This window comes from Typha latifolia, chromosome 11, assembly GCF_019914945.1.
Source record: "Typha latifolia isolate L0001 chromosome 11, TyphaL0001v2, whole genome shotgun sequence".
Taxonomy (NCBI): Eukaryota; Viridiplantae; Streptophyta; class Magnoliopsida; order Poales; family Typhaceae; genus Typha; species Typha latifolia.
The window spans coordinates 5,869,325-5,895,236 of NC_133096.1; the positions used below are offsets into that span (position 1 = coordinate 5,869,325).

The window sequence follows — 25,912 nt, forward strand, 5'->3', positions numbered from 1 at the left end:
CTACAAAAGAGAAAGGAGAACATCTAGTTACTTTGGCACTTTGCATGTATTATTTCATAGCCTCTATTTCCTAGGTCTAATAAATACAAGCTTATAAAGTTGGATTATTCAACTGCCTATTAAGCTTGAGTGACAACTCTGCTAATCAGTTCTAGAATGTAATAAATCACTAAATTTTGAGAGCTATTAACCATCTTCTATCTATTATTAAACTCAGTTAAACATATTTCACTTTTTGAGCAATCTTTTTACCTTCACCAATTAACCACTATGTTCAAAATATCAACTCAAGGTGATAAAGAAATAGTTTTGTCTCCCTTTTATCTCTAAATTTGTTACAAATAACTTGCTGTGAGAGAAAAAGGTCTATGCAAAAATGGTGATTTTATCTTGTAGAAATTATAATTTATTCTCTGTTTTATCTTTGTACTTTAAGTTTAAACACCTAAATTTCTTCTGGTCCAGCCCAAGTTGTAATTATTAATCAACCATTAAATAAAACATGATAAGACTTAGTTACTCCATATAAAAATAGTTTGATTTGAAGATGATAAATCTATGCCAAGTGAAACACTGTTACTTTTAGATGAAAAATAAAACTCAGTTGGACCACAGATAGGTTAAATACTTTAATTTAAAATATAAGAAGTTAAGTTAAAATTAAACCAAACCATGTAGAGGTTAATTGTATGTAATTTGCCCTTTTTATCTAGGATAAGTTGATAATATATGGAATGAAAATGTGAACCTAATTTAAACTCATAATCTCTAAAATAATTGACCTTGATACATATATATATATATATATATATATATATATATATATATATATATATATATATATATATATATATCATATCAAATTATTAGATAACTGATTAATTTAAAAGTTTTATTATTAAATAATAAATCAATAATGCATATCATGACTTAACAACATGGATGTTGCTTTTAAGTTTAAAGTTCTTGAGTATCAAACTCAAGATGGGACCAACTCCCTCCTTATCACTACATTAAATAATGCAGTGAATGTACTAATCAAGCTTCCCTCTTCCCTCTTCCTGTTGACAATGATTTGTTTGAGATAATTGACATCTACCAGTTAAAATAATTAGAGTAAGTGTTAGTAGTTTCTTGAGAAATTTACACTTGATATTTGTCTTTATTTATTATCGTTAATACTCTATCATATAAATATTTATCATTTTAACTCGTATATTTTACTTTTACAAATATGCTAACAATATATAATAAAGAATATTTTGCTAGTTTTGAAAATAAAAAGAAATAAGCATACCACTCATTTGACATTATCATTAAGAAAGCTAATGTCAAGTTGTTTTTGAGATATTAAAAGTTAAATTGAAGGGTAAAATGATAAATTTTCAATATGGTACAATATGAATAATAGTAAAGACAAAATGTAAGGTGTTTGTCATAAATTTTCTTAATTTCTAACCTTTTTTCTTACATAATTTCTAAAGAGAACTTTCAAAATATTATAATTAGCATTACATTCTTCAAAATATTATAATTGCTGTTAAAATATTTCTCATTTAGAATTTTGATTATGATTGAATATTCCTAATCGATTATTGTTAAGATAATACACATATATAAATGATTAAAATATTTTTTTTTGAAGTTTAGAGTTTAAAATAATTATCAATAATTTTATTCTTGCATAAAAAGAAAATATTTTTCCTTGTATTATAATATTGAGTAAAATATTGAATAGCTTTTGAACTATTTTAAACAATTTCTATATGAGCAAGCAAAATACCTTTTTTTCTAAATCTAATTTTAGTTTTAATTATGTTTAGATAGATTTAACTAGCATAATAATATTTTTAAAAGAGCACAATAATTTTCGATAACAATTATGATATTTTTAAAATTATAGTGATAATTATAATATTTTAAAAGTTTTGAGTGATAATTATGTTAAAAATCTCATTCTTTAGTGTAAATCAAACATTGATTTAATATTAGAAGAAAACCATCCCTATACTACAACCAAATGCACCCACCCTGAGATCTCTAGCCGAAAAAATTACACTTAAACTCTTTAAACTATCACTCTTTCTATACACCTCCCGTAGATTTTTTTGTGACATATAGACGAACTATTAAAAATGTCGCGCCCTCCTAATTTCGTAGACCAAAAAGCCGCAAAAATTAAGATACCCATTCAAGAAGGTAAAGATATTTTGGTAAACTAATATTTTTTTATTAGAAATATAAAGGTAAATATATCATACTACTAGCTAAAAATAAAATAAAACAAAACAAAATGATAATTTTTATATGTAAAAAAAATAAAAATAAAAATAATAGTTGGGGAAATATAACCATCCTCCTTCCTAAGACAACAATGGCTAATGGATCCAATGCCCTCATTAGAGAAAGGCAAGCTTGAATTCATGAGATGCATTGTGACCTACCATGATTATAGTATCCCATGGGATTAAACCTAACCGACCACCAAACCTTATGATTATATTGTCCCACCAATCAAGCAAAGCTTGTCCCCAACCCCATCCCATGCATGCATGTGCTGATGTGCATGCCTTCTCTCTCTCTCTCTCTCTCTCTCTCTCTCTCTCTCTCTCTCTCTCTCTTCCCCTTAAAACTCGCCTTAAGAAACTCCACCCACAGCCAATTATTCTATCCATGCACATCCAAACCACTCCCCCAACTTTAGCAAACAAACATCACCAAAAGGCTAAAAGATTCCAGTTCTTTTGAAGTCTACAGGATAACTTTCTTTGCCTTTAAACAAATAAAAGAAGCTCACCAAAGGCATCATTGTTTTCTTTTGCTCACTTCACGTCTTTATCCAATCAAGTGCACGCTTTTAAAGCATCTCTCTTTCTCTCTGTATGTATATATATATAACTAGTCACAGTATTGTCTTAGCCCACCACCACCACTTGAGATAGAGAAGAAAACAAAAGAGAGGGAGGAAGAGAAAAAAAAAAATATGATCAAGTTGAGATCAAAGAAGCTCTTCAAGAGAAGTTCTAAGAACAATGCAGGAGTCAGCGGCAGCAGCAGTGGCGGCGGCGGCGGCCAGCAGATCGAGTGGGAGCTGCGGCCTGGGGGAATGCTTGTTCAGAAGAGAGAGGGTGGTAAAGGAGGGGGAGAAGTGATCATAGTGAGAGTCTCAACTGGGTCTAATTGGCATGACATCTCCATTGGTGCTAGTTCTACATTTGGTGAGCAAATTTCCCTTGGTTTTATATCAAACTTGTACTTCTAAAGTGCTTATCTGCCTATATACCTAAAAAGGTCCTTGTTATTTGGCATGTCCCTTTAAATCTTCAAAATGTCCTTAAATGACACTATATATTAATAAAGATTATATTCTATATGGAAGGGCATATATGCATGGGGATTTTTCTTTTTGAAGGATGTAATGTATTTATGAACTTTATATGTGCTAAATCCTTTGCTCCTCTAATGACATTTTATTCTAAAAGCTTCAACTATTAACTATCATTCCTCACTTCTATGCTCAAACATTTCGACTAGACCCAAGATGTAAAATTTGAATAAAATGGAAATAAATTATCAGATCTAGCAATACTGCTATGTGCACCATTACAAGAAGGCAGTAGAAGTGCTTAAAAGCTATCAGAGTTGATTAATGAGTAACTAAAACTCTTGTGCCATTGCAGGGGAGTTGAAGTTGGTGGTGTCCATGGTGACAGGGCTTGAGCCAAGAGAGCAGAGGCTTCTCTTTAGAGGCAAAGAGAGGGAGGATGATGACTTCCTCCACATGGTGGGAGTCAAGGATAGGGACAAAGTCCTTCTCTTGGAGGACCCTGCACTCAAAGAAAGGAAGCTAAAAGCCATGGGAAGCCCTTCTCCTACCATTATTGAGGTCTAGAAGAGGGCTTAATTGTTAGTTTTTAGTAGGACTACTACTAACAGTATGTGACATGAAGGAAGAGTGGAGTTTGGTATGCTAATTAGTATCTATGCAGTAGAGGTGATTGCATGGCAGGTGGAGGAGATGCTACGAGTTGCATTCCAGATTTGTTTTTGTGATGGAATGGAGGTAGAACTCGTCAGTTTGTGTTTGATCTTGCCTGTTCTTATTTCACAGGTGATCTAGACTAGCTTGTAACCAAATTTAAATCTGGGGAAATTATATATAAAAAAAAAATTCCTTACTTTTATTGTCTTAAAAACACTCTCTTAATGAAAAGTTGTTATATAAATAAGTTAAATTATAAGTACTATGATATCTCTGTGACAACTTTAATTTCTAGCCATCAAACTTGGCTTGTTTTAATTTGAGCCAATTTTTAAGTCTAACTCGAGTTGAGTCGAACTTTGAACCGAAATGAGTCACTTTAGTAAATGAAATCCAAGCTTCATTGAAGCTTGAATTCGACCTGACTTGAATTTTAATCAAATTTGAATCAAATGTGATTAGTTCAATTGTCCTAAACTTTAAACTATTTGTATTTCGAGCCTTATTAAGTCGAGCTTGATCAAAGCCTTATCAAGCCGAGTTTAAGCAGGCCTGATTAATTTGATAGCCCAAAATAGAGCTATTTAAACTGATAAGTAAAGTAATTTGGTACCTAATAAAGCACAAAAGTTTGTAAGAGACACCAAAAGACCCCAGAATTAGTCTTCAACTTCAACTTGTGTGTGTTATATTATATTTGGCTTTGGGGCTTTTTTACAATTAATTGTAAGTAGGTTTTAGATTTAATAGCTAAAATTGAGTGCATATATTTTTTTATAGTTGATGTGCATTTTATTATAATGGAGTGTATAAAATTTACATATACTTGAGTCTATTATTATAAATTATAAAAGTAAATATAATTCAATTATAAAATATTTATTTAATTAAAACATTATATTGTTGTAATATTAAAGCTAATATGGGTTTAAATTAACTCGGGGCTTTTCTAAATATTTTTGATAAAAGCAAAGAGTTTTTTTGGAAAAAGCAATAGGGTAGGGCTTGAATCATAAAAGGCCAATAATACAGGGGCTTTTATGTAATTTTTTATTCGGGTTAAATATATTTTATTCTCCTATACTTTTCTTAAAATTATTTTATACTCCTTATTTTAAAATATTACATATCAGCTCATATACTTATGAGTAAAGTGAGACAGTTATTTTTTCTATCTAAATTAATCGATTAAAAAATGTTTAAAATTGAATGGGTGGCTAAATTCCCTCTATTTTTAATTGTTTATGAATAAAAATATTATTCTCATCTTATAATAAATATTTTTTTTTTAAAAGAAATACTCACATATCTTTTTTCTTGCTTCCTAGATTGTGCCAACGATCATTAAATCTGAGTTTTTATAAAAGTTAATAATTAGATCACATATACTAAGAAGATGAATACAGGTTAAACAAAAACAATATTAAAATCCCATCTGTATTGCTTAACAAATATGATATAGTATTTTAATCATTTAGACTCGCTCTATTAATTTTGAGAGAAAAATTAAGGGATCTCATTTCATCACATCACAGGGACTAATTTGAAATTTTTTAAAGCACCGGGAGTAAAATACAATTAACCTTTATTTATTTATTTTACTTCGGGGGTAACAGAGAGGGAGTCGTCAACCCAATGAAAAGCTGGTCAAGCACAGGAGCGTGGTATTTTCCTGCAACCGACAATGCAGATCATCTTCTCACCTGTTCCATATCAAACTTGGCAATTCATACGTGCTACAGACGCCAAAAATGCCACCTCCTGCAAACTCACACCGTTGATCTTAAAATGGACGGTCTGTGATGCATCAAAGCATTCGGGGCGGTGGGTCAGCGACTCGGTCGGTGTCCCTATCCCTTTGTTTCCTTCTCACACTCAGTGCTCAGTGCTTCCTGACACCACCAAATCGTCTTCATACAAGCAAGCATTTATTCTCCCTTCTCTTTTTTTCTTTTTATTCATTTATTCTCTCTCTCTCTCTCTTTTTTCACAAGAGTAGTTTTAATAACTTCCGACTCCTCCCACAAATTATGATGAGTAGAGTAGCAACTACCCAAATGGTGATTCTTGCAGGGACCCATTTGGTTTCTTTGATGGCCGTGAAGGATTTGCTCGATTTTTAGTGGAAGAGGCAGTCAAATTCTGCATTTTGGTTTGGTTTATTGTAGGAATGGAGCCTCCGAAGGGGTTCTGGGCTGCTCTTTGGAGCTTTCTCTGCTTCTTGCCTTACTTCTTTGGTCTGCTTCTTCTTGGCATCGTCAAAGGTGTGAGCTTTACTTCCTTTTATGCCATCTGGGTTGGTTCACCAGGTTGATGACTTTCCTCTCGGTTGAACTTGGTTCTACTTGATATGGTTGATTGCGATAGTGTTGGAAAGGATCCCCTCTTTGTTACTGGAAGAGGGAATTGCCTTTTAAATGGGAATTTAACTGACTCTCTTGCTACTGTCCGGTATAAATTTCGTGGAACTGAAAATTATTTGATTATGATGTTTATTAAAAGTCTTGGTGATGGTTTGGAAAAAAAAATGTATTCACTTATTTCTAGTTATATTATTGTTAATGGAAGTTGATTAGGAAATAGATGTAGAGTGAAATGATCCTAATTCCGATAAAATCACTTTGGATTATGAAGGAAGATATGAAGGTTGAGCTACAATCGTTGAGGGAGAATTTTAAGATACCTGATGAAATTGATACCTGTTCTTTAGATCATGATCTTAGATTAGGTACCCTTTGGATCTGCTCGTGAACTTATTCTAAGAGTTTTATTACTATGCGATACGTCTAATATCTCATAACCTGTGTTTATATCTTGTTTATTGAAATTTCTGGATAATTGTGGTGCTTCTATGATCAAGAATCCAAGTTTTATGCCATTTTCCTTTTAATTTGTTCATGCCTCTTTTAGGAAATATATTAGAAATAAGCTAGTTGACCTGCTTGTTTAGGTCATAAAGGAGCATTGCCAGTCTCCTCAAGAGAATAGCCTATACTTTATTTTCTCCTAGCCTCGTGGACCTCAATTCTGCTTATAGTTTTCTCTTCCATTTTAATGTGTCATAGCAGTATCATTTTAAAGGTGAGATTGCAAAATCATAACTGGTGCACATTGTCTGTCCGTTTCCTGTCTTTTGCTTGAAATGTTGCATCAGTTGTCAATCACAATTCTTTAGGATTTTGCCCCAATCATGTAACTCAAATCACCTAGGATATTTTATCAAATTTCAATTTTCATGTGACAACAATTTGTTGCAATTCATGCTGAAGCTGTATGATTTCAGATTGGTAGAAAGTCTTGTTAGCCTTTGATAAACAGAGGCTATGATTTTATGGCAGATTCAAAGGAGATTGAAGTGTTTGTAATATACGAGGTAATGATAATCTATTGATATGATAAAATCATAACACACTGGTAAGAATAGCATAGGAAAATGTAGTCGATAGAGAATATTAATGAGTTTGAGAACAAGAGCACCTAATTTTGCATCTCCATAGAATAAGTAGTTTTGCATGAGGAAGAATTCCATTTTGGTGTGTTCTAACTTGTTCTTTCTCCTCTTTCTTTCTCCATCTCTCCTTCTTGTCACAACTTTCTTTATTTGCATTATGTTGTAACCTGTGCAAGAATCTGCATTATTAGGTCAATGATGGAAAATAAATCATTGCGGAAGCCAGGGTTTTAGTGATGGTTTAAATTAATATCATGCCCAACTGTGCCTTCATGATTTTGGAACGATGCACTTTGAGAAGAGAAGAAAACTGATCTTGTTTTTCTGTTTTTTCGAATTCTTAAGCTTCAAACTTTTGATTCTATTATGAATGATATGATAATGTCTTGTGTATTGTTTTGACCTTATATGCAGTGTCTGCTACCTATTCTCTGTGAATCATATAGATATTTCCTCTGCAATATGCTTCTTAAGTGTGGTGTCTATGACATGTGTTTCTTGCCCATCTGTTGTGATCTCGGCACATGCTTGATCTCACCTGATTGCCTGTGGCATTAGTTCCCTGACATTAGATTGCTTAAAAAAAAATTTAGAGTTAAATTAGAGCTGAAGAAACATTGTTAGCGGGACTTGCAATGATTTCAGCCTTCACGAACTCATTTCCTCTAACTTATGGTCCTAGAATTTGCTGTGCCTGTACTCGATTTTATTGAAGCTCTTCCGTGAGTCTCTTTTTTGCTCATATAAATCTGTCTTATCTTTCTGTGATCTTTTAAATTGTCATATAACGATTTTGTTATACTGAATAGGTCATTAATATCTTTAAGTAACTAACTGTAATTTTGTCAATGTGGTCGTCCAGAGATCAGGACTCACATTGAAAAAAAACACAAAATGGATGGTGAAGCCATGAATTTACAGAAGTGTAAGAAGATGAAATTTGATTAATTGTAATGTGAACTTTTATCCAAGTTGTTTATCCCTTGTTACCTCTAAAGAAATTTATTGATATGTTTGTGCCACAATTTTCAATTATTTACAAGCTCTGTATCTGTTGGGGTGTTATTTCAAAGTTCGACACTTAGACCTTAATGATTCTATACCCAAAATAAAATTTTGGAAGTACCTTTTCAAACTGATGACTCCTGTTCTATATGACTGTGATTTGTCATGATTTGACCTTCTGCAGGTGCTTTGGTTTGTCCTTTGGTATGTCTTATTATGACGATTGGAAATTCTGCAATCATATTGGGCTTGTGGCCAGTGCATGCAATTTGGACATTTTACTGCATAGTTAGGTAATATTTGCTTCTGCACAGGTCCTTACGTTTAGTCTGTGACATCATTTGACTGTATGTTAACGACTTTCATCTGTTATGAAGGCAGAGCCAAACAGCTTGGACCTGTTCTGAAGCTTGTTCTTTCTATTGGGGTATCCGTCATCCTAGCTTCATGGCCAATAGTTGGTATCATGGGAAGTGTGCTGGCCAGTGCAGGATATGGCTTTCTAGCCCCTGTAATGGCTACTTTTCATGCAGTTGGAGAAGGAAACACTGATATGTTTGTTCATTGTTTTGTGGTACATTTGCCATTACATTTTATTTGTCGGATTTGATATTCTGTCTTTTTGGTTTTTCATGTTCTTTGGTAATTTCAACTTCTTGTGTCTATGTCATCAAATGTATAGGATGGTACATGGACTACAATTAAGGGCAGTTGCACGGTGGTCAGAGACTTGAAGGACATGTGTTTCCACTCCTATTTCTCAACTATGGATGACCTTCGTCTTGAAGATCCTCCAAATGGAAAGCCATATGAAATAAGGTCCTATATATTCTTTATTTCCTATCATCCTATATTTTGTTGTCTGCATCTCCATAATAATTATTGACAATCTTCCAAATGATCTTTACCCCTCTTTTCTTCCAGGTGAATAAACTTAATAGATATTAGCTTTGGTCTGGAAGTTTGTAAACTTTGTAATTTATAGATTAGGTAATTGACCAATATTTTAGCCATAGATTTAGATTGAGCAAACTGAGAATGTGTGAATGTGAAGTAGTTATTTGTTAGGTTGCTAAATCTAAATGCAACTTTGATTTTTTTTTTAAATTTTCTTTTTGTCCTTTTTTAGATGGATATGTCCTTTGTGTGAAACCTTTTTGATGGCATCATGGCTTCATATGATATTACTAGGTAACCCATGAACAGTTTAACAGAAGAAAATCTAACCTAGTATTGTGTATGCCCTTCTTGATACTTTCTTTAGTTTTGCAACTTAAGATATCTTTTCCCTGGACATTTGATCGAGTACATTAATGATATGACATAATTATGGTGTCCTACAAAACACAAGTACTTCAATTTTTCAAAGGAAACTTTATTTCAAGATGAAAACTACAATTGATTGCTGAAGAACATAGGCAGCACAATGTACTATTTAACCATAAATGAGCATCACACGATATGCCATTTTCATGTAGATGGAGTGTCGGCACATGGCAAGAGGGAGTGAAGATTCTTTCTAGGCCACTAGTTATCTAGCTTAATTTAGCAAAATTAAGAAAAAAATTAAATTAAAAAAACTATAGAATAGGAGCCTAGTTGTTGTACGATTTAAGTAGTTGCATATCGGTTGATCTCAACCCTATTTAATTATTGATTGAAATTTCACCAATAAATATAAAATTAGAGTATTTCTCATATTTCATAGTCTTAACTTTTGAAGTGCGGAAAGTAGAGAAACATCAAATTGAAGTCTAATTGGTATGAAATCCAAGTAATGGATTGCTTTTAGCATTAGGAGTCAGGCCTACTGTTATAAATTCACCAATGTACTAGGAATCAGGTGATTGCTTTTTAATTAGAGTTCATCATGGCTTAGCTTTTTTTTTAACAGTACAACTAGTTGAACTTTTTAATTATAAGATTTTGTGTTATTATAGATAAACACATTTTATTGGCAAGTTGTACATCATCTGAAGTCCTTTCTTTTCAATCTTAGAGCATTGTAGATCAATAAGGCTTTAATGTGACATCTTCCAGATTGTGGAATGTTCCTGCTGCCCTATTGTCTTTTGTGTGTGGAATCATGGTTGACATGCCAATGGTCTCATTAATTGCCATATACAAGAGCCCTATCATGCTTTTTAAAGGATGGAAAAGGTTGATACAGGATCTCATAGGCCGGGAGGGACCGTTCTTGGAGACTGCATGTGTACCATTTGCTGGTCTTGCTATTCTACTCTGGCCATTAGCTGTTGCAGGAGCAGTCATAGCTTCCATCATGTCCAGTCTTCCTTTAGGTGCATATGCTGCTGTGGTTGCTTACCAGGTCTGAAGAGTTAATTGGATCATCATCTTGTTTAATTCATATTTTGTCAATAATAGTTTCTCAATGTAATTAGACAATTGACGACATGTCTAACCATTATCTCTCAACATCATATTCAGTATAATTACATTACATATTTTTTTCTTGTTTTCCTCTTGTATTCATGAAAATTTTCTTCTGGATGCTGCAGGAATCCTCAATTCGCAAGGGACTCTTCTACATTGTCTCATCATTGGCCATGTTTGATGAGTACACAAATGACGTGCTTGACATGCCAGAAGGATCTTGCTTTCCTAGGTGATACATGTACTATTATTCACTTGCTGTGTGTTTTTTATGCAACATGAAATCATGCTGTCTTCTATTAAATGGGTAGGTATCGATATCGAAAGGTGCCTGAGTCTCCACGTTCCAGCTCAATGTCCAGACCCAACTCTTTTCGCAGGGAAAAGAAGGATGTAAAGAACCCTCCTTCGCGTGCTGCATCATTTAAGGATACTATCCGAGAATTAACACCAATTAAGGTACTTCACATCATTTCTAAGATGTTAGTGTATGTAACTGGTGTTTGTGCAAAGCTTTCTTTGGGAAGAATGACTAATACTTCAAAAAAATCATTTTAGACTGGGCCAGAGACAAAGTATCTAATTTTAAGTTCATAGACTCGAACAAGTTTGCAGCAATTACAATGCATGGTTATGGAACCTATTCTAAATGGGATTCCTTTTGTTTGTCTGATAGAAGATATCACTTTGTTTTATCTAAGAAGCAGAAGGTTTACCTATTTTACCTCTAATGTAGTAAAAGAGAACTTACATAAATCTTTTCTCCACATGACAGTACAAAACACCAACTGTTTAGCCCAGCCATGAACAAAACAGTTAGTTGTCTATGCTAAATGGAGTGATCGTAGATGCTTACCCATTAACTTCGACTTACTCATGGTTAACTCCATTATTCTTAAAGAAGAAGCATCTCATATGATTTTGTTCGACTCTTTTTCACAAAGATATCTCATTATTTGAAGATAGATTCCAAATTTGGACAGCGAAAAACAAAATGAGAAAGAGGAAAAACGGGAAAGAAATCAAAAATAGATTGTGTCCATAGAACCAAGATTATCACTTCATCATCTTGGTCACTCGCTATCTAGCATTGCTAGGAAATAGTAGGAATACTATTTGTGTGGTAAGTAAGTTTCCTTAGCTCAAAGATGGAAATCGCTTCTTGTTTCTGGATCTAGAAAATGTTGCAATTGCAACATACCAGTAGTATTTTAAATATTTTCAGTTTGCTTTATATATATTTTTGTTCATGTATATTTTCAGATATTTTCAGTTTGCTTTCAGTTTGCTTTGTTCATGTATATTTTCGAAGATTGTCAGCCTGTGGATTTTGTTTTAACTTTCTACTAGTGTTATGTAGTTACTTGAAGGTCTATTCTTAGAATGTAAGCGCCATGGTGAGACTCTGGTTGCTGAAGGGGTCATAACTCGTGAAGATATTGAAGAATCCAAGTCAGGCAAGGCTGGTAGTGGAATATTAAGCATAGGTTTGCCGGCATATGTCATCCTTCACGTACTCCTGCAGTCCATAGAGGCTAATTCTGATGGTTTGCTCTTAAGTGAGTAAAGAAAGGCAATGTCCCTTTCCAGAACCCGTCTAGGCGGGAGCTCATGCATTGGGATGCCTTTTTTATCAAGTTGTTTTTGTTCAGTTGGTATTGTCAATACATCTGATAAATTTGGCTGGTTGGTGTATTTTCAGGTGATGGCACGGAGATAACATCTGATAATAGACCCAAATATGCGATCTTCGATTGGTTCTTTGACCCTTTGATGATCATCAGAGAGCAGATCAAAGCTGAGAAATTTTCAGAAGAGGAACAGAACTATTTGTCTAAGTTCGTCTTGTTAATTGGCGATTCCAAACGCTTAAAGAATCTTGTTACCCAAATGCCGTCACTAAGTGATCGGAAACGAGGAGAAATAGATGCATTTTCTCGAAGGTAGTGCGACGCCCTTACCACCACAATCAAGTCTTTTTCTTCTATGTTTCTATGTTATAACTTTGTTATATATTTCTGTTATGCTACAAGGTTGCAAGGAATCACGAGGTCTATCTCAAGGTATCCAACAGCCAAACGTCGTTTTGACGACCTTGTAAAAAAACTCTCAGAAGAACTTGAGAAGAAGATGGAAGGCAGCCAATCAATTAATGGATCTCAACCCCAAAGGTCAAAGAGCATACTAAAAGTTATTAGTCGAAAATCTTTTGGGAGAACAAGAAGCCGCCAAAGTGATGATCAGGAGTCGCAGCCTGGAAATGGCTCTCTTCTCACTCAATGATCATCTTTAATCAGAAATAAGATTTATTCCGTTATTCTTACAGAGTAGAGTTTTCTTCCTTTCACTGATTTGTCTATTCCAACAGACATTGATGCTGGAGTAGCAGCATGCCTTAATTCCTCTTTTTGTCATGTTCTTGAAGTTGTAGTTTAGCTTCGGTTCGCATCTATTACGGCCCTTGCATCTATTACGGCCCATTGGCACCTGGCCGATGTCACAGGGCAACCTCAGAGAACGGAGGATTACGGGAGAAGTCTGGACATGCTATTGGCGAAAATATGGTGGAAAAACCAGGCGAGAGAAACAATTGAGTCTTTCAGTTCTCAGCAACATAACTGAAGCGAGAGAGAAACAATTTAATCTTTCAGTTCTTGGCAACATAACTGAGTTTAAACCCATTCTTTGTCAGGAGAAATAGGTATGTGATTGTTGGACGTCACGATTCCATTAAGTGCTACATTACATCACTCAGTTGAGATGCGAATTCCAGATAAACGTGTGCTGCTGATAGCTACACATAAATGTTGTATATTTGTAAGGGATCTCTTGGAATATTCCAATGAAAGTGTCGTAACTGCAACATAAAGATGCGGTTGACGAAACAATTAAATGCTGTCTGATCCACCAAGAATCAAGCTACAACCTTTTCGAACAATGGAAAAAATATTCCACATTGCAATTTATCTTTTCATCAATTATCAGCACTAATGAGTGATTTTTAAGGCAACAAATTATCTTAAGCCCTCTTCTTTAGTTTGTATTCTGAATTCTCAAAATTTTTGACAAAAACTGGCAATCACCAACATACTGTGAAGCCCCATTCTTCTCCTAGAACAGCATACAGCTTATGACACTGTAAATTTGGCAGTTCCAAAATTGATGAGAAAGTTACAAAAGCTCATCACATTGATTAGGAGCTCAACTTTCCGCTTACTCCCCATGGCCTGGAATATGGCATGAAAGTACAAATCAGGCAAACAAAAAATGATAAAACTCCAGCTACAGGAATTGTTTTCAGCTTTCAGATTGAACCAAATTCAGGTTGAGTCTCAAGGACTACGTCGATAGGTTGGTTTTCAGAGTCATCATCAGCTTGTGATTGGGATGCTGTAAGCTTTGCCTTTTTGTAGCTGCTCGAACTTCGAAGGATTGTATCAAGGGGCAGCTTCTTTCTGGGCCCACTCGACGATCTGATCAAATGTCAAACAAGCAACATTAAATCTCAACTTTCTATCCAATACAGAACTGAGACATCGGTAAAGCTACTGGCTGTAATAGTAAATCGTTAATATCCTTCTCCAAAAAAGACCTAGTTTTAATGCACAATGAAAAGTTAAGTTCTAATGAGGATTAGAACATGAATCATATTTAGCTGTTCAATTCTTATAGCCAAGGATTACTAGCAGAAAGTTTCTGACTTTAAAGAAGAAACCATCAGTCATGAATCAAAGACCAAGATATTTTAAGTGCATGCTGCTGTAGTTCCTGCTCCATCAATTCTATTCAGGTTGTCTTCCTAATTAAACCAGCAGTGAAGACCCAAGCTGATGCAGACGTCACTTACGAACATATTGGCATGTGTATCAAAGCAGGAGGCACCAACAGTTGATAATCCCTCCAGTAGGAATCTAGTTTTGAGTAATATTTTATGTATTTTTTATCATGTGGCATTTAGGATTGTATATGCTTTTTACATTTGTTTAGGGTGTGTTTTACTTACTATCATCATAAGTTCTCTATAAAGACCCACTTTTTTCCCAGTTGGGGTTAGTGAAGAATTCTGAGTTTTATCTACATCGTGAGATTTAATGTGAAACCATAGTTTAAGAGTGGCCGTGTGAACCTTGTTCTTACTTCTCTTGCATCTTTCATCCACTACCCCCTTAAAACCTAGTCAAGCCCTTAGTATTGCATAATTTTGGCATCAGAGCCAATGGTCCTATTATATGGCCATTTCACCTCTGGGGTTTTACGTCGCTCCACATTTGTTTTTTACTCGACCAATTGCAACACGACTCCGGACAGCACGAACACCACCACACGATGAGTTCACTAGTTTCAAACTACACGAGGAAATCATCATTGCCGAAGAACAAAAAGAACTCATCATCACCAAGGAATATCAAAATGAGATTCAACAACCGTCAAAAGTTGTTCGTGCATTATGGTATAATCAATCATCAACAATGTGATTAATCTGCTTTTTCATCGTAGGTAATAATAATAAATAAAAATTGCCTAGAAAAAAGGACCCATAAAAAAAATGAATTTCGAAATTCAAATTATGGTGATTTATCTTTTCCTTGAGATCTTTACAAATCCTAACTATCCAAAAACACCCAAACTTTTCCTAGAATTTCAAATTTTAATATTCCCCCAAAAATAACTTTCATTTATTTGTTTTAAATTTCAGCGAGCACATTAAAGCAATAAATAAATTTATTAAATATTAATGTATGCCAACATGTAGATATGAAGCCTATTTTGTAAGTGAATCTAATGAGTCTAGCAATAGCAGTATAAATCCTGAGTTCATTAAGAAACTCAATGACATTAGCTAAGAACCTTAACTCAACATATCAGAACTACTCAAGATACCTTAGTTGGATATCAACATGTGACTGATGAGAGATTACATAGGATAGAAAGATCCCGCAATCATGCCCCTTTTTAAAATGATTATAGTTTTGATCAGGAATGCAATAAAATCTCCCATTCCTTTACCTAGCCAATACACTCAAGTGAATGAACTAGATCTTGATGAATGATACTTGCCAAATATTAAGGTGGATGCCCCTCTATTTGATGGGTGATTAGACCCTCAATACTTTTGGATTGGCTCAAGAATATGGATCAGTATTTTAAATGGTATGACATGTCTAAAACCCAAAAAGTTAGGTTTGGTGCCATAAAATTGGCAAGGCAAGCTAATAAATACTGGACCATTATTGAAACTCTGAAAGAAATTAGAAAAGAGTTACCGAGATTGGGGTGGATAAGAAGAATAAATTAAAATGCAAACCATTATTGAAATTCTGAAAGAAATTAGAAAAGAGTTACCCAACGAGATTTGGGTGGATAAGAAGAATAAATTAAAACGCAAATATCTTCCATCTTCTCACTACCATAGATTACTAGACAAGTGAAACCGACTTACCTAAGAAAGTAAGTCAGCCAAGGATTGTATTGCGATTTTCGACAAATTGATGGTTCAACGCAATGTAATTGAGACAAACTCCCAAGGGAAACCCTAAGAAATGTAACTTTCTTACAAACAAAATCGCTTTCTTGGGGTGCATTGTTTCGTCTAAAGGAGCTTTTGCTGACCTTGACAAAATTAAAGCTATTAACGAATGACTTGAGCCCCATAGCATAAGAGGCGTAAGAGGTTTTCACGGACTCACTACCTTTTACCGTCAGTTAATTAGATGTTTCAGTACCATCATGACCCTGATAACTGAACTCCTTAAGAAGGGTGAATTTAGGTGGTCAAAAAGTGCTACCAAAGCTTTTGCCCAAAGCAAGAAAAATTGGTCGAAGCTCTTGTCATGAGCCTTCCCGACTTTTCTAAAATTTTTGATGTTAGATAAGATTAGGAATTGGTATAGGTGGAGTCCTAAGCCAAGAAGGTCATCCAATTGCATACTCTAGTAAGAAACTGAATTAAACTAGACAGCAATACAACACCTATAACAAAGAATTCTATGCAATGGTTCAGTCACTTCAACATTGAGGCATTATTTGCTCCTACAAGTCTTTATTATTTTTTCCGACTATGAGGCCCTTTAGAACATCAACTCGCAGAAGAAGCTTAATGCGAGACACGGTAGATGGGTTGAGTTTCTCCTGGACTATGCATACACTCTCCAACATAAATCTGAAGCTAAGAACAAGGTTGCTGATGCACTTCGTCACTGCGTGGCACTTCTTTCAAAGATGAGTGCAGAGGTAACAAGCTTTGAAAAGATTAAAGCTGAGTAGAAGTCATGTTCGAATTTTCGAGAAATTTATAATTTGTTAAGCAATGGAGTGACTCATGAAACAAATGGTTTCATCATACTCAACGGTTACAATTTAGATCTCGAAAGTTATGCATTCCCAACACCTCTTTAAAGGAATTCTCAAATTAGGAATTGCAAGCTGGAGGCCTAGCAAGATATTTTGGACATGCAAAACCATCGAAGTTACAAAATATTGATTAAACTTGTTAGTTGATGTCATAAATGTCAACTTGCTAAGTTGTGAAAACAAAATAAGGGATTGTATACGGTTATACGCTTTTGCCCGTTTCTAATCCTAGGCAAGATGTTAGCATGGATTTTGTTCTTGGGCTTTCAAAGACTATTCGAAAGATGATTCCATTCTCGTGGTTATAGATCAAATTTTCTAAGATTGCACACTTTATACCATGTTCTAGCACTTTTGATGTCTCCCAAGTTGTGAAAATTTACTTTGATGAAATAGTTAGGCTACATGGGCTACCAAAAACCATTATGTATGACAGAGATATAAAATTCACTAGTTATTTTTGAAAAACTCTATAGCACAAGATGGAAACTAAGTTTTTTAATTCAATTGCTTTCCACCCACTAATAGATAGTTAAACTGACATAGCCAACAAAATCTCTAGGCAACTTCTTAAGGACCCTAGTTAGCGAGAATTTGGTTTTGAGTAATATTTTATATCTTTTTTATTATGTAGTGTTTAGGATTCTATTTGCTTTATTATAGTTGTTTAGAGTGTCTTTCGCTTATTATCATTGTAACGTCTCTATAAAGACCAACTATTTTTCCAGTTGGGGTTAATGAATTATGAGTTTGGTCTACATTGTGCTATTTGGTGTGGAATCATAGATTAAGAATGGAGGTGTGAAAACTTATTCCTACTTCTTTTGCATCTTTCATCCACTACCCCCTAAAACCACATCAAGCCCTTCGTATCACATCACAAGCCCACCTAATATTTAATTAATTACTGCTAGAATCGATCATGTGTCCAAAACTTTTCGATAAGTCATTTATCTTGACGATGGCCATGTCGCACCACCATCAGCATGACACATGTCAGTTGGCATGAGGCATGCCAACCGAACACCCTTGGCAAGATTAAAATATATTTTTAATAAAAAAAGTATGACATTTAGAGATATTTTTGGGCCATCAACATGCTAATTTTTTATATTTTTAGTTTAAATATATATATTAAAACATATATTATAGTCTTTTATCTTTAGATTATTTTTGTGAATGACCTATTTTATTAAAGATATAACAATAGTCAAATATAAATATTATTCAACACACAATATAATTGAACATATAATAACATTCTAACACATAATATTAATTGATAATAACTCAGTAAATAAAACTAATATTTAGTTGAACATAGAATGATGGAGAAGATCAAAGACTTTATTTGCCAGCAAAAGAATATAACGAAAATTGAATGACGATGATCAATAAAAACAAGAAAAAGTTTAAGTTAAAAAAAATAGGCTCCACATCGGCATAGCTCGACATGGGGGTGTGTTATTGGCTCACCCCATGTCAAGTGCCGTGCCACTATCGGCACAACTATCATTGATTTATTTGCTAAAAGTTTCTCATTGCTGCACATGATTAGCATCTTCCCTACTTTCATTATGGCTAATTGAGCTATTCAATTTGGCAACTATTTGTATATTTGTACGGCAATATTTAACCTCACAACATGTAGTAGCATCAAAGATACAAATGAGTTACCATGAATTAGCATGACCACAACAATTGTAACAAGTAATCTTCAGAAGTCAAATTTGGCTATAAGGTTAAATTAGTTTAAAGATAGTGGGACAGCGTAGTGCTCGAATATTTAGAGCCTGCAATGTGCCCAAGCAAAATTCTTCTCAATATGAATATGATTTGCATGAAATAAGTTGATAAGCTGTAAACCCATTATTCATACATAAGTAGATCTAAATATAGAAAAAATGATCCATAGAGCCAACTCAAATAGTTAAGACCTCTGGCATATTGCCATGTTATTGTGTTATGTTTAAGTCAGTATACTGTAAACTACTTATTTCAATAGTTTATTTCTGCAAGCATTAAGTAGAAGATTTAAGAACTATTTAGTATTATCAAACTCCAAGTTATACTTACTGTGACAGGATGGCGCTCCCATCACCAGTTCCCTTATCTTTTTTATCATAAACAGCAGATGTAATTCCTGCCACAATGATTATGAAAGAAAATAAGTTATTCCCTGTATCATTCTGGAAAATGATCAAAAGCAACTTCTGCGAAGATAGTGACTTGCATAATAAGATGGGAGTAAATATTTTGCAAAACTTAAGAAAAACACTATTAATCCATCTGTATGTTATACACACTGATTTGCAGCAATAACTCAGCAACAGACATTGTTAGATAACTGCATTAACTAGCTAACTGAAATGGCAAGAAAATGATACTGAAACAATGAGTTTAAAAAGAATATATGCAGTATAAACCTAATCAGTTTCAAATTTAAAGTAAAGGAGACAATAGTAAAATTCATTCTCTATTGGGAATAGCTGGCATATCAGAAATAAATTAATGCACTCCAATAAGTAAGGAGCAAAGCTTCAAATGGTTGAAGACAATTCACTTACTAAGCAGGAAACAGCAGAAACTGTAGTAAGTATGATAGCTTCATCCATGTGTAATGAAACTTTGATGCCCTAACAAAGAAAGATGTACACGTGCACCATGAACTAGAAAATGCACATTTCTTTGCCCTTCCCCAGCTTATAGACTTATATTGGCTAATAGAATTAAAGGTTGCTAAGCTAGAACTACAGAAACTCCTGCAAACCAAGGTTCCCAGTATCGGCATCGGGATCGGTATCGGCCGTCCAGAAAAACGATACGTATCGGCCGTTCGTATCGGATCGGACTATTTTTTAATTATATAAAATTCTAAATATTATTTAAAAATGCAGAAAAATTTAGAAAAATGACAAAAAAATAAGATTCATTGGAGGTCGTCGGATAACGTCGCCGGAGGTCGAGATCACCGGAGAGATGGAGATCTACTCACTATTCAGTCACCGGTGAGAAAGAGAGTAAGAGATCCGTGAGAAAGAGAGAAAGAAAGAAAAGAGAGAAAGAAAGAAAAGAGAGAAAGAGAGGAAAGAGAGGAAAAGAGAGAAAGAGAGAGAGAAAAGGGAGAGAGGCAGGTGGGGGGGGGTGGGGACATCAATTATTGATGTCCCCCGGGTCGGATCCGACCCGTTCCCACCCGTTTCGGTCGGGATCGGCCGAAACGGCCGATCCCGACCGAAACGGATCGGGTTTCGGCCGAAACGGCCGAAACCGCAGCCAAACCAGTCTAGGATCGGGATCGACCCTATCCGTTTCGGCCGATCCCACTCGGGATCGGCCGAAACTGGGAACCTTGCTGCAAACTATAGAATTATTTAGGACAAGTATAGCAGGTTATCATGTGCATGTACACCAGAAACTAGAATCTGCATATGTTTGGCCCTTCCAACTTATAGCAGTTAATTAGACATAAAGGCTGTTAGGCCTGAAGTTTAGAAACTTCTCTGCAAGCTATAGACCTATTTAGGATAGCTTTAAAAAGTTTAGCAAGGATCAGAGGATCAATGCGATAGAGTTACTATGCTTCATCTTCTTGTTGGAAACTCTGTTATTTCAATTCTTAGAAAAGTTAATTCATTAAAGAATAGTCGGAAAGTGATTCCTACCTGTTCATCTAAATTACTTGAGGTATAAATGTTTGCATTTAAGTTGCCAAGAACATCAAAGACTTGAAACATTTCCATGTGGATCATACATAGTAGAGGTAATATTATGACTATTTACGTGTGTATAGCAATATACCTTTTATAGGTAACAAAACAGTCTAAATATATGGGAATACTTGTAGTTCACAAGTAGGATCAAGGAAATAGTAACAATCATGATGTTAAAATGGAGAACAAACTGAGAATAAAATAGAAAGTAAAAATTTATTGCCAAACAGATGGTTTTGGATATGCAAAGAGGCAAGGTAAAAGCAGTAACAACTAAAAACAACGCATTACATAATTATATGGATTGCAATCAGCATGGAACAAAGAAAACAGGTCAAAGAATTTTCCTGGTTCACTTTGAATGGATCTCAAAAGGCTTAAAACATTCCAAAAGGCAAATTCTGATATCACTTTTGAGGAACAATTCTAAAGTAAATCAAATAATCTGTTCAATTCATAAGAAATTAGTACAGTGAATTACTTCAGAAAAATTAGAAAGGGTGAAATATAATGATAATTGGTACCTATTTTCTGTATTTCACGCTCATCAAGATCCCTATCTGAGTCAGCAGATGTAGATGAATTATCTGAAACTGCTTCAACAGCATCTTTCTTATTGATGATATCACTTTCGTCATCAGAACTTCCACTTGTAGCATCATTGAAGATTGTGCCAGAACTAGCTAATGAGATCTTTTCTTTCGCATAAGTGTTCAGGAATTCACCAACTCTTCTACTTGGAATTTTCCTAACTGCTACCTTATATCTTCTGGTTTGATATGGGGTATCTTCTGTGCTGTCACTAGATGCTGCTATATTGCTAATTGCTTCCTTCTGAGATGGATCAGAATGGGTACCAGATTTGTTCTGAGATAATGGCCCACTAACAGGAAAATTTTGGACAAAGTTATTTGCATTATCCATTAGTTGGTCTTCCTTTCTGGAGTCAATGGAGGCAGTTCCACCTTGGTAATTGAGATGTTTATGCTTACTCTCAGATACAGAAATCTTCTCTTTGGGCTTCATATGTTTGCGTTGCTGACTCCTTGACAAGGTTGTCTCATCGTTAGTGTCAGATCTCAGTTTCTGAGGTTCAATGTCAAGCCTTTTACCATCATGTGATTTATGAGGAGACATCAAGGAACAAGGGACATTAGGTCTACTGCTCCTCTTTGCAGCCTTTTCTTTACCTGCCTTTTTACTATTAGGTTCCCTCGATGCCATGGAATCAACCAAATCATGAGTATCAACATCAATATTGTGAGTTTTCCCATCAAACACTGGCTGATCATTTGAGGAATTCACCAAATAAGGGGTGGAAACTTGGGAATGTGTATTTGGTTTTCTTTTGCTCTTTGTTTTCTCCTTATGTGGCTTCACAGTATCAGCTTCCTTGCCAGGCAGTTCTTTTGCAGATGTGAAAGATTCAGGAACCTCTTTGGGGAGGAAAAAGTTAATAAATTTGATCCTGTCATCAGAATTATGAAGTGCCATCAAGTCATTGGTTTCATTCCCTGCTAAGCTAGCTTCTTTAGCAGAATTCCCAATATTAGAACCTAATGGTTCCTTCCCATTCTCCTGAATCATCTTTCCTGCCAAATGAGGTATCATCTCATGCTTGTCAGAGGAACCATAAAATGATAACTGGATCTAGAAAAAAGAAGAAAATTAGTGGGTTGCTTCTTTAAGAAGAGTCGCAATAGTAGCTTTATTACCTGAATCTCCCACAGTACCCGAGTATGCTTTATCATCTTGGGTGTCCTTGCTCCCTAAAGAATTAACAAGGTTACATGTGTCACAAGATAGTTCAGGTCTAGCTAACTTCTTATGGTGACATGAGCTACTATCTCTATTCCCAATTTCTGCAAGACTTTGAATACATACAGACTCGCGGCCATTGCTTGCTACAACATTTTGTTCCACAATTTTTTGGTTGTTTTCTTGTCTCATATTGAGTTTCTCCTCCTCCAGAGAGTTGGCAAGTTCCTGCTGGGTAGAATCCTGATTTTGAAGTTCGACCTTGGAAGATTTTTTCCTCCGGCGGCGTGATTTTGCATCAGAAGGATTACCTGAACCAACAATTGCAGAATCTCTCTGAGTGGAAGCTTCTTTGAAACCATCTGCTACCTCAGGTTCTTGATTTTGACCCTTCTGGCACTTATCCACCTCAGTGACCTGGTCATGTTGTCCACTTGAAGAATTAATAGTTTCATGGTCATTAGAGTGGAGCCTTTTCCCTGAACTTTTTCTCCTCTTATGGCTTGTGATTTTAATGTTACCATCAGAAGGAACTTCAAAGTACACTTTTGTGGAGTCTTTATTGTCTGTTGCATCATTGGAAGCTCTCAAACTCATAGCATCTGAAACATTTTCAGGTTTTTCCTTAGTATTACCTTCAGCTACATTCTCCAAAGAATTATAGGGATCGAACTTGCTTCGTGCAGTTTTAGAAATTTCATTCTTGGACTTTTTCTTGCGTCCAAGTAACTTGACGGGAACTTCAGGGCCAACTTCTACAGGATTTCTAGGATGTACATCTTCTTTAAGAACGCGTGTGTCATTAGATTCTTCACTGGGTTTCGAATTGTTGGCATCTGATATATCTTCACAGTTCAGGGCAGCCTCCTTCCCTATAGAATGTACAGGAAGGTCTTTCTTTAACACATCATTGGATAGTTTGTCTCCAGAGAAATACTCAGTTTGGTCGTCTGGACCACTATACTTAGTTGATGAAGCATCTGCAGTTACGTTCAGATCGGGTTCATCAGAAACAATTGCCGCATCAGAATCCTTGGAAAGATCTTTATGGCTATTCCTCCCTGCTTCTTCAGAATTGCCTGTGGTAATTTGCTCTGCCACAGAATCAATAGCTTCACTGTTTCCCTGCAAGTTATCATTCATTGTTTTCTTCAAATCTGGTTTTGTCTTGTCACTTCCTAAAGAAGGGTCAATAGCATTGGATGGATCAGAAGAGTCAACTTCCTTGGAAGACTTGGATGAGCGTCTTCTCCTTTTCCTTCTCTTTTCATCATTATTTTGATTTTCTAGCAACAGAGAGTCCTTATCTGGTGGTAAAACAGAAACTTCTTTCTCAGAAGCCAAATTATTTTCATGTTCCTCATGAATGCTAGCCTCCCTAATTATTCCTCCCAATTTGGATGTCTCTTCTCTATTTAGGGAGTTACTTCCTGCTAAAGGATCCTTGGCTGGAATATCAGAAGAGGAAATCTTCATCTTCTTACGCTTTTTCTTCTCAAGAGAAACAAAACCTGAATCTCTACCCAACATGTGATCCTCCTGTGAGACTTCATTCTTACTCCCAGACTTCCCCTCTTTGGTACCAATTACTGAAGCAGATCTATCATTAGCTTCAACACCAATATTCTCGCATTCCTCCACTCTAGTCTCCTTCTCCATTTGATCACTCTGCAAGACATCTCGTCCTTTTCTATATTTTTCCTTCTTGATAGCAACAACATCACTATTTCCATAGTCATCTCTGACACTTGGATCCTGACCTTCCCCCTCTCCATCATCCACCTTCCCTTGATCCACAACGAGGTCAGCATTAGACTCGACCTCATGTCTCTTCTTATCAAGCTCAGAACTATTAATGGCATCGCCTGTAACAAATTAAATCGTCAAATGACCTACTACTTCAAGTTGGCAATTTGCATCAAAGAAGCAACTTTACCAGATAAGCCATGCTGAATAGTGCCGGGCAATGTTTGCTCTCCCTCCAAATGAGGCATCTCATTCGAAGCAACGCCTCTTCCATCCAATAACGCATTCTTGACAACATCTTGCACTCGCCCTTCAAAATAACCAACCAACTCCTTGTTACTATTCTCCCCGTGCGCTGTTCGACGTTTTGCCTCAGAGGCGGGTACAGCTTCGACATGCAGAAACCGAGTCCCTTTCATCCCATCTAAAGCGCTTCTAACGAGCATCGAGTCCGACAAGTGGTATAACGACCCTTTCCGCTTCACCTGCAAGATTTAAAACCCAATACGCTAAAAAAAAAAATTCCATTTGCAAACATCGAACAAAGAGAATTGCGTCAAGCGTTTACCTTCACCGCCCGGACGACGATTTCTCCAACGTCGGGAAAGCAAACCACGTGCTCAAGCTCAAATTTTCCTGAGAAAAATGTCCAATTAACTCCGCGTGCGAGTACAAGACTGGATTCAAAGGAAGAGAGGAGATTAGAAAGTTGGTACCTTTGAGATCGGCGACGGTGTCGTCGTGGGAGACGACCATGGCGAGATGGGTATCGAGGCTCGAGTCGAGGAAGAGGGGGAAGGAGCCGCTCGATTCCGCCATTGAAGGTGGAGTAATTGGAAATGGAGTCTGCGGCGTTTCCTAGTTCCCTCCCTATGCCTTGTATGGGGGAGAAAGAGTGAAAGAGCGAAGGAGAGGGTTTATAATAAGAGGGTTTTTGTAATGGCAAGGACTTTTTTGTAATGTGGAAAAGGGTCAAAAAATAAAATAAAATTTAGCCCAAGATTTATCTAATAAGCTCAACTTTGTCCCAGGTTTAAGTCCATAGGAAAATGACCAAATTAACCCTCTATGAATAAATCTACAAATCAGATTAAGTCTTTATTTCTCAATTAATGTTTGACTAAAGACTTTGAAAGTATTATAATTGCCATTAGAAACTTTAAAAGTATCATAATAAAATTCAAATTATTTATAATAGGGTACTTTACAAATCACACCCTATATTTTATCTATTTTATAATTTACATCCCATCTTTTAAGATTTTATAAATCGACCCATTATTTTTTCTCTAATTCTCGTTTAACACCCCTATGATATTTTGACTAAATTACTAAAATACCTTCGCTACTATTTTTCCTCCTCTCTATCTCTCCTTAAGGCATGTGTAATTTAGATATTTATAAATTATTTTATATATTATAATAAAATATTTATTTGCTCATATCATTTAAATTAACAGAAAGTGTTAAATAAGAATTATAAAAAAAATTAGGAGTCGAGTTATAAAAACA

At 35.3% G+C, this 25,912-nt stretch overlaps 3 protein-coding genes across 5 annotated transcripts; 2 read left to right on the forward strand and 1 right to left on the reverse strand.

The window, feature by feature from the left end:
* The first annotated feature begins 2,907 nt into the window (after window positions 1-2,907).
* Window positions 2,908-4,178, forward strand: LOC140797867 (BAG family molecular chaperone regulator 2-like). The gene is made up of 2 exons (XM_073151552.1): window positions 2,908-3,218; window positions 3,681-4,178. Exons 1-2 carry the CDS (start codon window positions 2,984-2,986, stop codon window positions 3,890-3,892), a joined length of 447 nt encoding a protein of 148 aa, XP_073007653.1. The 5' UTR covers window positions 2,908-2,983; the 3' UTR covers window positions 3,893-4,178.
* A 1,693-nt stretch (window positions 4,179-5,871) lies between these two features.
* Window positions 5,872-13,725, forward strand: LOC140797507 (uncharacterized membrane protein At3g27390-like). Of its 3 annotated transcripts, none has more exons than XM_073150986.1 (10): window positions 5,872-6,246; window positions 8,623-8,731; window positions 8,820-9,012; window positions 9,121-9,257; window positions 10,479-10,767; window positions 10,958-11,064; window positions 11,144-11,291; window positions 12,193-12,289; window positions 12,535-12,775; window positions 12,866-13,725. In XM_073150986.1, exons 1-10 carry the CDS (start codon window positions 6,153-6,155, stop codon window positions 13,113-13,115), a joined length of 1,665 nt encoding a protein of 554 aa, XP_073007087.1. In that variant the 5' UTR covers window positions 5,872-6,152; the 3' UTR covers window positions 13,116-13,725. The 3 variants fall into 3 exon arrangements, with proteins under 3 accessions (XP_073007087.1, XP_073007086.1, XP_073007088.1); XM_073150985.1 differs by having other exon boundaries at window positions 5,875-6,246; window positions 12,193-12,391; XM_073150987.1 differs by lacking the exon at window positions 5,872-6,246 and having other exon boundaries at window positions 6,270-8,731; window positions 8,816-9,012; window positions 12,193-12,391.
* Window positions 13,726-13,920: 195 nt separating this feature from the next.
* Window positions 13,921-25,305, reverse strand: LOC140797506 (uncharacterized). Its single transcript, XM_073150984.1, has 8 exons — window positions 25,117-25,305; window positions 24,969-25,036; window positions 24,591-24,885; window positions 22,612-24,519; window positions 21,421-22,488; window positions 19,260-19,326; window positions 14,176-14,305; window positions 13,921-14,059 (listed from the first exon to the last, which is right to left on the reverse strand). Exons 1-8 carry the CDS (start codon window positions 25,217-25,219, stop codon window positions 13,961-13,963), a joined length of 3,738 nt encoding a protein of 1,245 aa, XP_073007085.1. The 5' UTR covers window positions 25,220-25,305; the 3' UTR covers window positions 13,921-13,960.
* Window positions 25,306-25,912: the final 607 nt, after the last annotated feature.

Bases quoted from the DNA above. Each gene is read 5' to 3' on its own strand.
- LOC140797867 (XM_073151552.1), top strand. From the start codon at position 2,984: ATGATCAAGTTGAGATCAAAGAAGCTCTTCAAGAGAAGTTCTAAGAAC. The intron at 3,219-3,680 runs GTGAGCAAATTT...GTGCCATTGCAG, and splicing joins TGGTGCTAGTTCTACATTTG to GGGAGTTGAAGTTGGTGGTG.
- LOC140797507 (XM_073150985.1), top strand. From the start codon at position 6,153: ATGGAGCCTCCGAAGGGGTTCTGGGCTGCTCTTTGGAGCTTTCTCTGC. The intron at 9,258-10,478 runs GTCCTATATATT...GACATCTTCCAG, and splicing joins GGAAAGCCATATGAAATAAG to ATTGTGGAATGTTCCTGCTG. The intron at 11,292-12,192 runs GTACTTCACATC...AGTGTTATGTAG, and splicing joins GAGAATTAACACCAATTAAG to TTACTTGAAGGTCTATTCTT.
- LOC140797506 (XM_073150984.1), bottom strand. From the start codon at position 25,219: ATGGCGGAATCGAGCGGCTCCTTCCCCCTCTTCCTCGACTCGAGCCTC. The intron at 14,306-19,259 runs GTAAGTATAACT...ACATTTGATCAG, and splicing joins GGGAGCGCCATCCTGTCACA to ATCGTCGAGTGGGCCCAGAA. The intron at 14,060-14,175 runs GTAGTCCTTGAG...GCCATATTCCAG, and splicing joins CTGAAAACCAACCTATCGAC to GCCATGGGGAGTAAGCGGAA.